Source organism: Carassius carassius, chromosome 35 (assembly GCF_963082965.1).
Source record: "Carassius carassius chromosome 35, fCarCar2.1, whole genome shotgun sequence".
Classification (NCBI taxonomy): domain Eukaryota; kingdom Metazoa; phylum Chordata; class Actinopteri; order Cypriniformes; family Cyprinidae; genus Carassius; species Carassius carassius.
This window is the reverse complement of record NC_081789.1, coordinates 13750985-13765233: the sequence shown is the minus strand read 5'-3', so window position 1 is coordinate 13765233 and position 14249 is coordinate 13750985. Positions and strand designations below refer to the sequence as shown.

The window sequence follows — 14249 nt, the reverse complement described above, 5'->3', positions numbered from 1 at the left end:
TCTGAATAATTAACACTTTTCATATTGTGCGTTCTAACACATAAGGCATCGTTTCATTCAGGTGCAAGGAGAAAGAGAAGGGGAGAGAGAAAACTCCACATGGAGCATGTAGGTCACTCTAACCTTTCATGAAGAACATTAGTTAAAATGTCAGGTTTGAAGCAGGTCTAACCGCCTGCCTGAGCTCTGCACATACTACTAGTACATTACCAAAATAGCAGCAAAATAATGTTGAAACAATATGTAGGTCAAGTTTTCTCATCTTACAGTGAAGCAGTAGCAGCGGGGATTATTCGGATACTAAAAACCTCCATATACAAACGTCAAAATCTACAGTAATTAACTATTAAGGTTAGAAGTTTTTCGGCTATTTTTTTTCTTATTCAGTACCAGACCTTTGGTTTTATCACAAAATACTAATATGTTATGTTTAGTTATAGCAAACCATTTTTAGTCCCTTGCTCCCAGCTGCATTTATTTTATCAAATAATACTGTTGAATATTATTACAATTTAAATGAACTGTTGTGCTGCTCAATACTTTTGTAGAACTCATTGATACATTTTTCAGAATTTTTTGATGAATAGAAAGTTTGAAAGAACAGCATTTTTAAAAAAAATAGAAATCTTTTGTAACATTATAAATGTTATTTTTTTTATCAATTTAGTGCATCTTTGCTGAATAGAAAATGGATTAAAAAGACTGGCCAAATTTTACTGGCCACAATCTTTTGAATGGCAGTGTATATCCACCAGTAAATAACACCAAGAGTCACAAATGATTCTTTAAATGTACATATTATGATATTAATGTCTTTCAAAAATCATTTGAGCTACTTTCATCCAAAAGAAGACATTTTTAATTTCCATGCAATTACAATGGGAACTGTAGCTTTCAACCTTCAAAAAAAAACAATGCAAACTTCCTAAAACTTGTCCTTGTTGTGATCCAATAGCAATACAATGACAGACAAACTAAATTCACGTTATTATTCGCTGATAATTTTCCACTTCGTCCAGCCTGGATTTTGTGAAAGAATCATTCAGAGAGAATCATCTTTGAGAACTGTGATCAACAATCAAAGATCTGATTCAGTGATTTGTTCATGAAATGGCCAGTGCTGTTTCTAAATACTAAAAGATAAAAAAAAATTCTTGTCAGTCCAAACATTCAATGCCACAAACCTCTTAAAACTTTCCTGTCACTAGCTCTTTTTCAGAAGCATTCATTGTAGCAATCTGGGAACTTGTGAACACCACTCTGCTTCAACTTCCTTTGTGCTTCTGAAACTGAATAGAAGTCAGCCAATCAGACTGCAACTGCCGACTACAGGCAGTTCTAGTTATTTTTGTGCGCAAGATGCATCAGACAGTCTGTGAAAAGTCTGTGGGTGTGCCGTCTGAGACTATAAGCCGGATAACTACCATACTCTCATCCCATCTCTCTAATGGGGGATTTCATTTTTTTAATCATGTACGGTTGCTTGCCTATGGATTTTTTTTTTCTTTTATCCACTGCTTCCATTATGGGGCTCTAATACAGTAGAAAAGCTTGCAATCCACAAAGCTGCCTAGGGACAAATACAGCCCAGGAAACACTATGTTTTGCACAGAACTGTCAAGCTGGATGATCTTTATGTCACGATAAAATATAAACAAGTGAATAATCAAGCAAACAAACATGCCACCTCGATTCAAGAGTTTTTTAGAGATGCACATAACTCGCATGAATAACCGGAGGATGGGACACACACAGGATTTGGCCAGTTCCAGTGAACACTGTTGGTTGAATTGTCAATTATAAAGTGGAAGCTACAGCAAACCACCCAGAAACCATATAGAAAAGGTCATCTGTCAAAGCCCTCCAACCAAACGAGAAGTAGGTTTGTGAGAGATGCCACAGAGAGGCCAACAATCACTTTGAAGGAGCTAAAGAGTTCAGTAGCTGAGGAGGAAGTGAAGGTGCAGCGATCAAACATATCAAGCACTCTGCATAGCACTGGGAGGGCGGAAACAAATGAACCCATTTCTCCAAAAGAAATTAAATGCATGGCAGCATGTCTAGGATTTGACAGAATGCATAATAATGACTCGCATGCAGTGTCTGAAAAGATGTAGTTGGATCACAAAGGTCAAATTACGGTTCTCTACATTTATATATTTTTGTTTTGATATTTTATGTAGCTGAAAATTAATTTGTATGTTGACAGTGTGCTGTCAGTTCGTTTGTATGAAAAAATACATTACATTTACACAAAATAAAAGCATGTTTTGCAAGATAACAGCTTCTCAAATATTTTTGCACAGTTTTTTGGGAGAAAGCAAATGTTTTGCGAAACATTAAAGTGGACATAAAAGCTCTACAAATTATATAATAACCTTGTCAGGAAACAGAAAGTTTCTTGAGTGAGTAAAAAAAAAAAAAATGGCGAGTGAAAACAATGTTTCTGGGGCAACACAAAAGCATTTAAATATAATTTGACGTTCATTTCATTTATTCTTAGGGGCTCCGCACAGAAATAGCTATTTCTAAACAATAAAATGTTCTGCTACTGAAACCTTTGGGACTGTATAATTTTTTACCATTTTTTCCAGGTGTGGAAATTATTTTCCAAAAATGGGTGTTTTATTTACCCTCAAACTGTGGTAGCAGGTGTATTGACTTTCTTCTTTCATACGAATAACAACAGAGTCTTTGCTGTAAACAAAACTTGGTTCTCATGAGATTAGTGTATTCTCACCTGAGCTCAAGTTATGCCTACTTCCTACATCATCTGCTGGAGCACCACTCTCTCATGAATGCACATACAACAGTAAATGGAAGCTAGTAGAGATTACAGTTTATAAAGTTTTAAATATCAGGCATGTGATCAGCTTGAGACAAAAATAAAGAAGAAAAATCTGACCACGCCCCGAGACACGCCCACAAGCCACGCCCCCAGCACTTATTATTAAAAATATATAATTTAACACATTAAAAGATCTTATGTTGTAATAATATATACTTTTGTCGCGTGAAAACATTTAAACACGTAACACGTTTCAATGCTGAACTTTCACAGTTTATTTAGATAATAGCTTAAGGCCATTTGCGCAATTTCAATCATCATTCAGTAACTAACCCCCCCATTCATTTTTAGGTAAACTATCCCTTTAAGACCAATTATTTAGTCAAACTACTAATCGGTTATATTGTTTTGCAGATCCAGACCTGGAACTGAAGTGATTTTGTCAAGGATATTTTCTTACATAAAAATTCTATACACAAGTCATTTTTTGCCAGTGTTTTGATTATAACTCAATAGAATGAGGGTTTGTAATACAGCAAAATAAGACAATTGGTTTACAGTCCTTGTATTTTCAAAGGATCTGTAAGTTATTCATGAGCAAAGCTCTATCTTATTTAGACACATGGTTGAAAAACTCAAGGATGCTTTGATTTTCTGTCACTTTAACTTGTTTACCTTCACGCCACCGTGACAACCATCTCCCACATGACAACACGATCAGTGGAGAATAATGAAGTGCAGTTTGGAGACACTGTTGGTATGCTATTTTTGGACTAATCGCCAAGGCTAAGCACGTGCACCCAAACACCTGCATTGGTAAACAACCGGTATTAATGCAGGGATATTGTTTGAAGACTGTTCCAAGAAATCACTGAGGTGCATATATATTAATTCATCTAAGAATATGAAACCTATGTGACACAGATTAAAGGAGACCTGAAGCACTTAAATGCACCAGCGCACACAGAAAATAGCTATTCTGTGTCATTACATGCTTATTTTTATACTCGCTTTTCTCTGAAAGAATTAAGTTGATCTATGATTCAGGATAACCCATGCATAACAGTGGATGACTAAAAGAGATCATTCACTGCAATCATTCAATCGTCATGAATAGAGGACTCCGATCAGAAATTTGAAGTAAAAAGGTCACGCAGACCTGAAAGGAAGCTTTTATCAAGAAGAACCGCAGTAGCCTACAAATTCACAATCTTATATGAATCTCCATTACTGGGAATATATTTCATCATATTCATGACATATAATTTTGTTCCAGGCAATGTTCCCATAAATTACATGTTGTCTTTACTGTCCAGGCCATTTGTCTTCCCTGCATCTCATACCATTGCCAATAAATTTCTCTGGAAGAAATGTTTTTGCCAAAATGAAAATTGTGCCTAATAAAAGGCTAAATCCATTCTACTGTGCAATAAAACGCTTTATATTCATCAAAAACGGAATCGTTTTTGGCTCGGCAGCCATCTCTTTGCTCATTATAGTCTATTGCTCATATATGCGGGTGACCGCTATTTATCAACATAATGCTTACGGTCGCTCATATATGTGTGAGGGACTGTTCATCGTTCTGGCAGTTATGACAAAGCAGAATGGGAAACCATTAGGTAAACACTGGATTTGATGGTACTGAGCAGGCACCAAATCACCAAATAAGCCTTTGAAGGATCTGAAAAAAATAATCACAAACTTCATTTCTGCTTGTAAATAACTCATTTTAAATGGCCGGACAACACTTCACTTTTGGACTTCTGCTAAGCCTTAGCTTTAGAGAAATTTCAAACAGAAGACTGCCGGCATTATGGATTCATGAAAAGCTGTTTGCATAACTTACTGCAGGGATCAGGTGCTTAGTGAGTGGTTCTCCAATTAAAACAGAGCATGAAAACTCCCACGTACACACTCAGTCAGCTAAACTACACTTTGCTAAACTGAGTTTTGCACTTGGAGCAAGATACAAACCGTGTCAGCCTTCTGCTGTTAATGGTGAAGGTTTGTTTTTAATTTAGTTTGGAACAAAATAGAATAAAGACGATATGACAATGATGACAATTAAACCACAAATTAAAACATACAGTTAACAAACATATGACAAAAATCAATCTACAGTACAATGTTGCCATTTTTTTGACAAAAGCTTTGGAGATTAAGCTTCAATATTCAATTAAAGAAAGAAAAATCATATTTCTTATAAAAATAATAAATATGACATGACAATATAAAATAATTTTAGTCACAACAACTAAATTAGCTGCAATACAAATAAATCATTGGTCTTCTGCATTTTATCTTGCAAAACATATTTTAATAAACTTTGTAACAGTCCTGAGGCACATAGTGTCCTTATAATGGGGGTCATAACTGCACATAACTGTACACGGTCTATGAAATTATTCGAAAAAGAATAAAGCCTAGCTATACTATGGATTGTGGTTTATGTGTGTGTACAAAGTAGCATGAAAAACACATTTTCGTTTCTGGCAGAGAAAAGCAGATAGCATGTTCACATAGCAAATTCTCAGAGGCCTGAAGCATAAAGAACTTTCTCAGCTTGAGAGAGAGGGAGAAAGAAAGTGATAGAAGAGTGAAATAAAATTGCCCTGCGGAAAACAAAACCCCAAAAGTGTGTTCAATGAGCCATGCTAGGCTGACTGGGACTGAGCTGGCCAGACTGGGTGCTGTTGCTTTAGACCAAAGCACATGCTGTACTGTGCTCAGAGACACTATACAGCAAAATGACTAGATATGAGCAAGACCCAGGAGACACAGATATGATTAATGCGTGCCAAATGATTAGAAGAAACAGTGGCTGAGTAAATGGACCTATGGTACATTCATTCAGAGGTGAAAATTTTCCATACAAATTGAAAGAGTCTCTGAAGACTGGAACCAGACAACTTTGTTTCACATAGTATCTCATTAAGTAAGACTTGGCTACAATCATCATCTGTTCTCTAAAATGTTTTCTGAAAATATATGATACAGCACTCAGATTAGGACAGATAGGACTGGTAAATTGTGATAGTCAAAGCTGGCAGAGTGGGGAACAATAATAAAAAAAGAGACCTATCTTAGCTGGTTTGCTTAAAGTGTTTTAGTGTATTTTATATTCAAAAGAGAAGGTCACTCCCCAACACACATTCAAAGACTTCAAAAAGGATGCAATAAAAAGTATTGTTAGCATTAGTATTAAGCAATAAAGTGATTCCAAATCTACTTTAAACCTGGAAAAAATGTGTAGGGTTTTGAAAAAAAAAAAAAAAATTGAAACAATTATGATTCTTATTAAAGATTCTGCGTTATCTCTAGGTCACTAATTAAATAAGTACATTTTTTACACTAATGTGGTATTAATACAGTATATATATATATATATATATATATATATATATATATATATATATATAAAAATATATATATATTAAAATATATATATATTAAAATATATATACATACATACATACACACACACACACACATATAAAATGTACACATAATTTAATAAACACTTTATGGATTATGGCTTGTATCAAACATTTTATGGTTTGTTTTGATAACCAGTCAATGAGTTATCATGATTATTGTACACTGATATAAATTTCAATATAAATATATATCACTACACTACTTTTATAATACTTTTATGATGGGGCTTTTTTGTCATTTTGGAGCTTGACATCTTTAGTTCTTTAATTCACTTTCATTATACAGAAAAAAATGGCCAGGGTATTCTTCAAAAAAGTAATCTTTTGAGTTCTACAAAAGAAAGGGCTTAAAAAGACATGAGAGCGAGTTAATATTGACAGAATCTTTGGGTGAACGCTTCCTTTCTAACATGAAAATGTGACAAGCTTCAGTCTAGCAGTCTGCACTCAGCTTCAGAAGTTGTGGAAGGCTAAAATCAAAGATGAAGAGCTCTTTTCAGATTCAGCATGTGCAATTTGACTTTTCAGTTTGATGACCGGCTAAATGGCAGCACTCAAACCACCTTGAATTAAAAACTTTTGTCTGTCATCAGCAGGAGTCTGTAAAGCTTTCTCACACTTTTAACCTCTTGCTGTGACTAGATTATTTAATTCTAGACAGTATGAAGTATGAAAACTATATAAAATACACACAAATTACTGTTGTGATACAAAATGCTTCCAAAGCCTGCTAAATGAGTGAACGGGAACATAACATGGATAAACAGCTGAGACTCACTCAACACTGAAGAATCTACACAATCAGTAATGTTACACACATCCGTGACAGCTAATAGTAATGTTTGCTCCTGATCAAAACAAAGTGTGTTTCATAATTAAAAACAGCAGGGATCGATGATGTGAAATGTTGGAGTGAAGACTGAGAGGAGATTTATCTGTGAGAGAAATGGCACAATAGAGCAGCATTATTCACTCTGAATAACATTTGCCGCTTCTGCTGCTGTGGGGGGCAATTCATCAGCCCTAATAGGAGCCTCCAATTTGTCTTCCGCTCTTTGTTTGAATCAATTTGATGAAGGCTGGATAAACAGTATTAGCATGAACATGAAAACAGAGAATCTGTATGAATACGACACAGTAATGTGAAACGTAGCTGTGTGCGCACAAGAGACACTATAGAATGAATTACTCAAAACTACTGTCAAATAATCATCATTCACACATCAATGCTCACAAAAGAGTTGATGTGAACATTAGGTTTAGCACACAGCTGAAATAATATATGTGCAAAATGTCGGTTTGAATGTACAAAGTACAGTATCTATTTATTTTATTTTTTTTCTGTGACGCACCACATATTTTCTAAGCATGTTATATATGAAAAAAATGCAGTTTTCTAAACTGAATATGGACACTTTCAGTAGGGTCCAAAAGTCTGAGAAAACCTGTGATTCCAAAATGTATTTAAACCTGTAAATAAACAGTATTTTAGGGTTTTCAATATTTTAGAACACTGTAAACAATTACAAAATAAGTAAATTGTGACAAAGATGTGATATTTACAACAGTTTTTAAAATGAATTAATAAAATAATTTAATAATAAAAAAAAACATTTAGTAAATTAACCTAAAAATAACCACAATTTTTGAATTTTGAACCTTTTATAAACATTGTAAACAATAAAAAAAATATATTCTGCATTATTTTTAGGTCAATAATAAAATAAGTAAATGTGTGACACTGATGTGACATTTACAGGAGTTTTTATTTTTTTTTTTTTATAAATTATTTAAATATAACTTAAAATAATTCACTTTTCAGCTGAAAAAAGTACCTACACTGATTTTTTTTTTTTTTTTTAATTGCTAGCACATTTCAAAAACAATTACAAAGGAATTGCTAATAACACACATTAAACTATAATTCTGAAGTACAAAGGGCTTTACTGCTAGACACTTTCATTGTCCAAAACCTTGTGTTAGGATGATCTCTGTCAAACATTAATTTCTGGCATTACTACACTGCCTGTACATAGAGACAGATGACAAAACACAGATCTCATATATGGGTCAAGTACTGGCTTGCAACAACATCTTAAATAAGATTACAGTTCTGCTGGAAGTGCTGAGAGGAAAGGCTGTTTTAAGTCGACCACTCCAGCGTAATCCTGGTTGATTCTCTATGGATTCACAATGCATTATAAGGCTGTTTGTAAGTGTCCTAAACAGTGACTGTCTGGGACAACAAAGACGACATAAACAGATGACATGTGAAATTATCCAAGGTTAAAGAGATTTCGGACATATTTTACATAGGAAAGACCCTGACTATATGTAATGCCATCCAATCTCTACTGGTCAGACAGAAATTAAACTGACTGAGATCATCCATCACACAAATAGTTGCAAAAGGCACTGTCCCTAAATATGGTACAGTTTGATCATTTGTAAACAGTTATAACCATTATAATGAACCAATGTAGATCATTATATAAATTATTATATTGTGTATATAATACACAAACCATTTTGTTTTTGTTGTAAGAACAACTGGGTATATTTATTGAACTATTATATATCATAAAATTACATGAAAAGTAACTATATTAAGTAAACATATTAAACGTTTGTGTCTCATTTAAAATAGTGACAATTGCATATTATTGCTCTTTTGTTGGTTTTGATTGCTTCTATTGTCTTCATTTGTAAGTCGGTTTGGATAAAAGCATCTGCTAAATGATGAAATTTAAATATAATGTAAATGTTAATAACAAAACTAAATTGAAATTTTAAAACAAGCCCCAAATCAAAGTGACACAAATAAAACAAATCTCTTCGTAAAAACAAAATAAGGCTTTATCTGTGCTCTTTGAAATTAGAGGCAACCACTGGATTTTAATCATGATCCAAACAAAGATGCTGCATACATGCAACATGAGAAGTTTTTCATCTAAATTACATCTGAAAAATCTGAAGCAAAAACAGAATGATTTGACTTCAGTTTTGTGAAACTATACATAAAAATATCTGCGTGAAACAGAAACAGCAGACGAGCTGAAAGAGACGCAGATTCACTCTCTGCCAGCAGGTGGCACTTAAAGCATTTCCTTGGTTTCCGCTGTAAACAAAGCAGCGCTGCACTTATGAACTTCAATATGCAATTTACAAAGGCAAGATACCATCTTGACCAAAAAAAATACCATCTAAACTTTTTTAAAGAAAGTAGGTTCTCCTCAGACATACATTCATATATATTCCTACCTCAACCGATTTGAATAGCCACATATTTTAATCATTTTTCAACTGGCTCGTGGTTAATCGTTACATCTCAAGGTTAAATTATTGTAATGCTTTATTGGGTGGTTGTTTTGCACGCTTAAAAAACTAACTACAGCTAGTCAAAAATACAGCACCTCGAGTTCTTACTAGAACCAGGAAGTGTGACCATATTAGCCCGGATCTGTAAACACTGCACTGGCTACCTATTAAACATCGTATAGATTTTAAAATCTTGCTTATTACTTATAAAGCCCTGAATGGTTTAGCACCTCAGTATTTGAACAAACTTTTGTTACATTAAAGTCCTCCACATCCGCTGCGTTCTCAAAAAATATATCAAAATCAACTGGGGCAGCAGATCCTTTTCCTATTTAGCTCCTAAACTCTGGAATAACCTACCTAACATTGTTCAGGAGGGAGACACACTCTGTCAGTTCAAATCTAGATTAAAGACCCATCTCTTTAACCTGGCTTACACATAACACACTAACACATTTTTTAAATATTCAAATCTGTTAAGGATTTTTAGCCTGCATTAATTCTGGTTTCTCCCAAGGTTTTTTCTCCATTCTGTCACCGAAGGAGTTTTGGTTCCTTGCCACTGTCGCCTCTGGCTTGCTTAGTTGGGGACACTTAATATCCAGCGATATCATTGACTTGCCTTGCACAGATACTATTTAAACTGAACTGAGCTGGATGATGCATCACTGAATTAAATGATAAACTGCCTTTAACTGACTACTTTTACTAAACTACGGCTTACTATTGTCTTTTTGCATTATTGACACTATTTTCCTAATGCTGTACAGTTGCTTTGAAACAGTGTGTGTTGGTAAAAGCACTGTATATAAATAAAGGTCACTTGACTTCTTTCAAAAGCATTAAAATATCATAACAACCCTAAACTTTTGAACTGTAGTGTATATTAATTCATTAAAAATAAAATAAATAAATGCATTGGTTTTTTTTTTAATTGTCACAGTCAAGTAGTAAAATCATCTGTATTTCAAGCATTCAACCCCATTACCCATGTGTCATTACATTAAAAAAAAATAATAATAATAATAATTGATCCCAAAATATAGCTCACCCCTACTGAGTGAAAGCTTAATTTAGATGAGTTAAACAAATAGGAATGTACACAGCTCATTTAATATTGACCTTCTTTGGTTGTACAAACAACATTTTATGGAGGTTAAGCATCACTGACCATTTATTTATAAAAGGAGAGAAAAAAAAACACTTACAATCAAATGTTCTACTCTTTTCATGGAAATTGTCAAAATAACTTAATTTGTATTAGTAATTTTTCCCCATTTGCATTACATGTCTAGGTCTCACGAGAAAGAGAGGAAAGGGAAAATAGGAGGAACAGAGAGACATCAGAGAGAAACCCTAAGCTGATCCTGCTGTTCAAAACATGATACTTGCACTAAAAAACGACTGCGCCAGCACTGATGAGACAAGTAGTCTTTCCCTCTAAAGCAGTCTTCAAAGCAGCAACTGCCTGTTTCATCAGCACAGTTTATCAGATGAACAGATTTCACTCAAAATGCTGAAAATGGCTCATAAAGACCAGTAATAGAAGCTTTTTAAATAACAGTAAAAAGTTTAAACATCAGATTTCTGCTGCTTTTGCTTGGATGGTTATCACTAATATTTATATAATTAAAAAGGTTTGGTTATATTTATATACAGATATGTGTCTAATGGGAAAATGGCAAAAGTGCAGAAGTCTGAGGGTCAGTTAATGTTAGTTGCATTGAACTGTAAAAAACACATTAAAGGGTTTTACACGGATTTCAAAGCAAATTAAATAACATGCTTTAACACGTTTTTCTTTTTTTTCCACATTCATTGTGTTCAATTGATGGCAAATGCCACCATGAAGATTCTACACATCAGGGAAAAAGAACGAGAGTGGTTTTATTTCCACATAGTACTATTAGATAGTAATTCTGCATTCAAGAACAAATGCAGTAGATGTGACATCGCTGTGCAGTTTTCTTTATGCGTTTCAATAAGATGTGACCACTACTGTATTTACAGGCTAATGTATATCTGAAATACAGCTGGAAAGTTTATCCAACCAATAAAAATCAACATGCAATATGAAGCCGCACTTATATATAATGCATTTAGAGTGAGCTCACACTATGGAAGCAATATAAATAGTTGATTTAGGTGCAATCTTAGTAGCCACAATATCCTTGCCTGTGCAGCCATTTTTATACAACGCAATGATGGCTGCACGCGTTTCTTTGCAGGTCACCATGGTTAACAATGGAAGAACAATGATTTCAAGCATCACCCTCCTTTTAACATGTCAAGTCTGCCATTCTAACCCAATCAGCCTGACATAATGATCTCCAGCCTTGTGCTCGTCAACATTCTCACCTGAGTTAACAAGACGATTACTGAAATGATCTCAGCAGGTCCTTTAATGACAGCAATGAAATGCAGTGGAAAGGTTTTTTTGGGATTAAGTTAATTTTCTTGGCAAAGAAGGACTATGCAATTCATCTGATCACTCTTCATAACATTCTGGAGTATATGCAAATTGCTATTATAAAAACTTAAGCAGCAACTTTTCCAATTTCCAATATTTATGTAATTCTCAAAACTTTTGGCCACGACTGTATATATGCAATAATGTAATATGCAAAGAAAGATTATTTTTATGTATATACAAAATAAACTTGTTTTTGTTCTTTTAATGGGAGACACTGAAGGCAAAAACACAGTTTTTTCATGCACCTGTCAAGTTTGAGATTTTTTTAAAGTGTTTTTCAGACTACTGGAAAGAAAACATCCAAAAGACACCATTAAATGTTTCTTTTATAGCACTTTATCTGTTTGTGTCAATAGATTACAATTACAATACATATTTTTAAGGGCCATTTTCTCAAAATGAGCTTTTTCTCCAACACTGAGCCATAAACCTCCACTTCAGTAGCACTTACACACACTAAACTTCACATTTGTATTCCTGCTTATATCCTGAATGTTTTTACAGAGGGATTTGTTCATATATCATTTGCTTGAACATTTTATTCCCCCCAAAATTTTTAAAATATGGTGTTTTTGGTTTAGATTTTTGTACTAGAAATATATGCAAATTAGTGCATATTTAATTAAATAATGACTCATTTGCATATTTAAATCTAACATTTTAGAAAACTTGTAATACAAAACATGTTTGCAATTATCAGTGTAGGCCTAATCAATCAGCTGGGTAAGGCGATAACTATTAGTTTTTTTTACCCTATTCAATGCAGAAATAAATAAAAACTAATCAAAATATATAGAAATTACTCATATTTATTTATTTTATTTTTTTCTGTATATTGTGTATAATGTGTAAATTTGAAATAAATATTGGATTGCACTGTATATTGCACTGCTAGTTAGGGGCATTTCACCAAAACAAAATTTCATAAAAAAATCAATTTTAGCCAATAAACTTTAATAAATACCCTGTAAAACACTCATCAAACCTCCTACCCTGCTATAAAACTATAATCGGCATGTCGTGCGACTGTGTATGAATGTATCAATCTTTCCTGGTTGGATGAATTCACCTGCTGTATCACACAGCCCTGATGACCTACAGATCTCGCTCTATTCACAGCTGCAGAATCAGGAGGACAATAAACAGATGATGCTGCATCTGGACACTTGACTAATGTGTCTTCTCATATATAGGCAAAGAAACTACTGAAGACAGCAGATTCTTGATTAACTTTTTCAAATGTAATAAACAATTATTCTTCTTAACAGATATAAAAGTCTATTACAACTTTGATAATAAAACATTATCTATTAATTATTAATTATTAGTTATTTAAACGCATGCATAAATAATATTGCCTAAAGCAAATACCTACTCTGTTTATGGTAAAAACTAATTTTAAACAAGCAACATTTGCATAAAGCACAAGAAATAAGCCAAAGCAATTATTATCGTTATTGTGTAATAATTATCTACCTGTTCAGATAGATTTTATCAGAGCATTTTAAGCTATAGATACTGAATAATAGATAACTGGCCGTTAAGAAAAAACTTAAAGTAGCATGAGTGTTCTTGATCAAGCCCTTTTAAATAGAGATGCCCTAAAATGACAGCGCACACAGTAACGTCCAGCAGATGCTGACTATACTCACCCCCAGTTTCTTACTCCGAATCCTCACGTAGCCCTGCTTCACTATATCGTTGAAGTTTGAAGCCATCCTAACAGCCTCTCTGTCCTCTTCCCCGTCTCGGCTGCGAGTCCTCTCAGAAGTCAGTGCGACATTCAATCCTCAAGCAGCCTCTGCCTCAGTGCCAGTGTCGCTGCTCGGTTAACCGGCGAGAACCGCGCGCACATTCCACCCGAGTGGGGAGACAGCGCGCGCGTCAGATGATTTAATTCAGCGAAGAGAGCAGCTTCCTGGAATGCACCATGAGAGGACTGTCAGAGGGGTGGAGGCATACAACTGTTCACTTGCTTGAAATGGAATCAAAAATAAAATAATGAATTTATTTATGAATGAATGAATGAATGAATTAGTTAATTAATTAATTAATTAATTAATTAATGATATTGTGTGTTTATGTTTTTGGGAATATGTTATTTCATTACACACAGACAAATTCAATTTTATTTAGATGCTGGAATCAAAAATTAACAGCTGTAAGATATAAGATCAATAATAATATAATATCATGATGATAACAATAATAATTAAATAAAATAAAAACT

The 14249-nt window shown here is 33.8% G+C and overlaps 1 protein-coding gene across 3 annotated transcripts in view; it reads right to left on the bottom strand.

Moving 5' to 3' along the window:
* LOC132116014 (docking protein 6-like) overlaps positions 1–13881 on the bottom strand; it is an 87306-nt gene extending 73425 nt beyond the window's left edge. The window contains exon 1 of one of the 3 annotated variants that reach the window (XM_059524522.1): positions 13672–13881. In XM_059524522.1, coding sequence (XP_059380505.1) covers positions 13672–13737 — 66 coding nt within the window. In that variant the 5' untranslated portion in view covers positions 13738–13881. The remainder of the gene's footprint in view (positions 1–13671) is intronic. The other 2 variants (XM_059524523.1, XM_059524521.1) reach the window with 2 other exon arrangements.
* Positions 13882–14249: the final 368 nt, after the last annotated feature.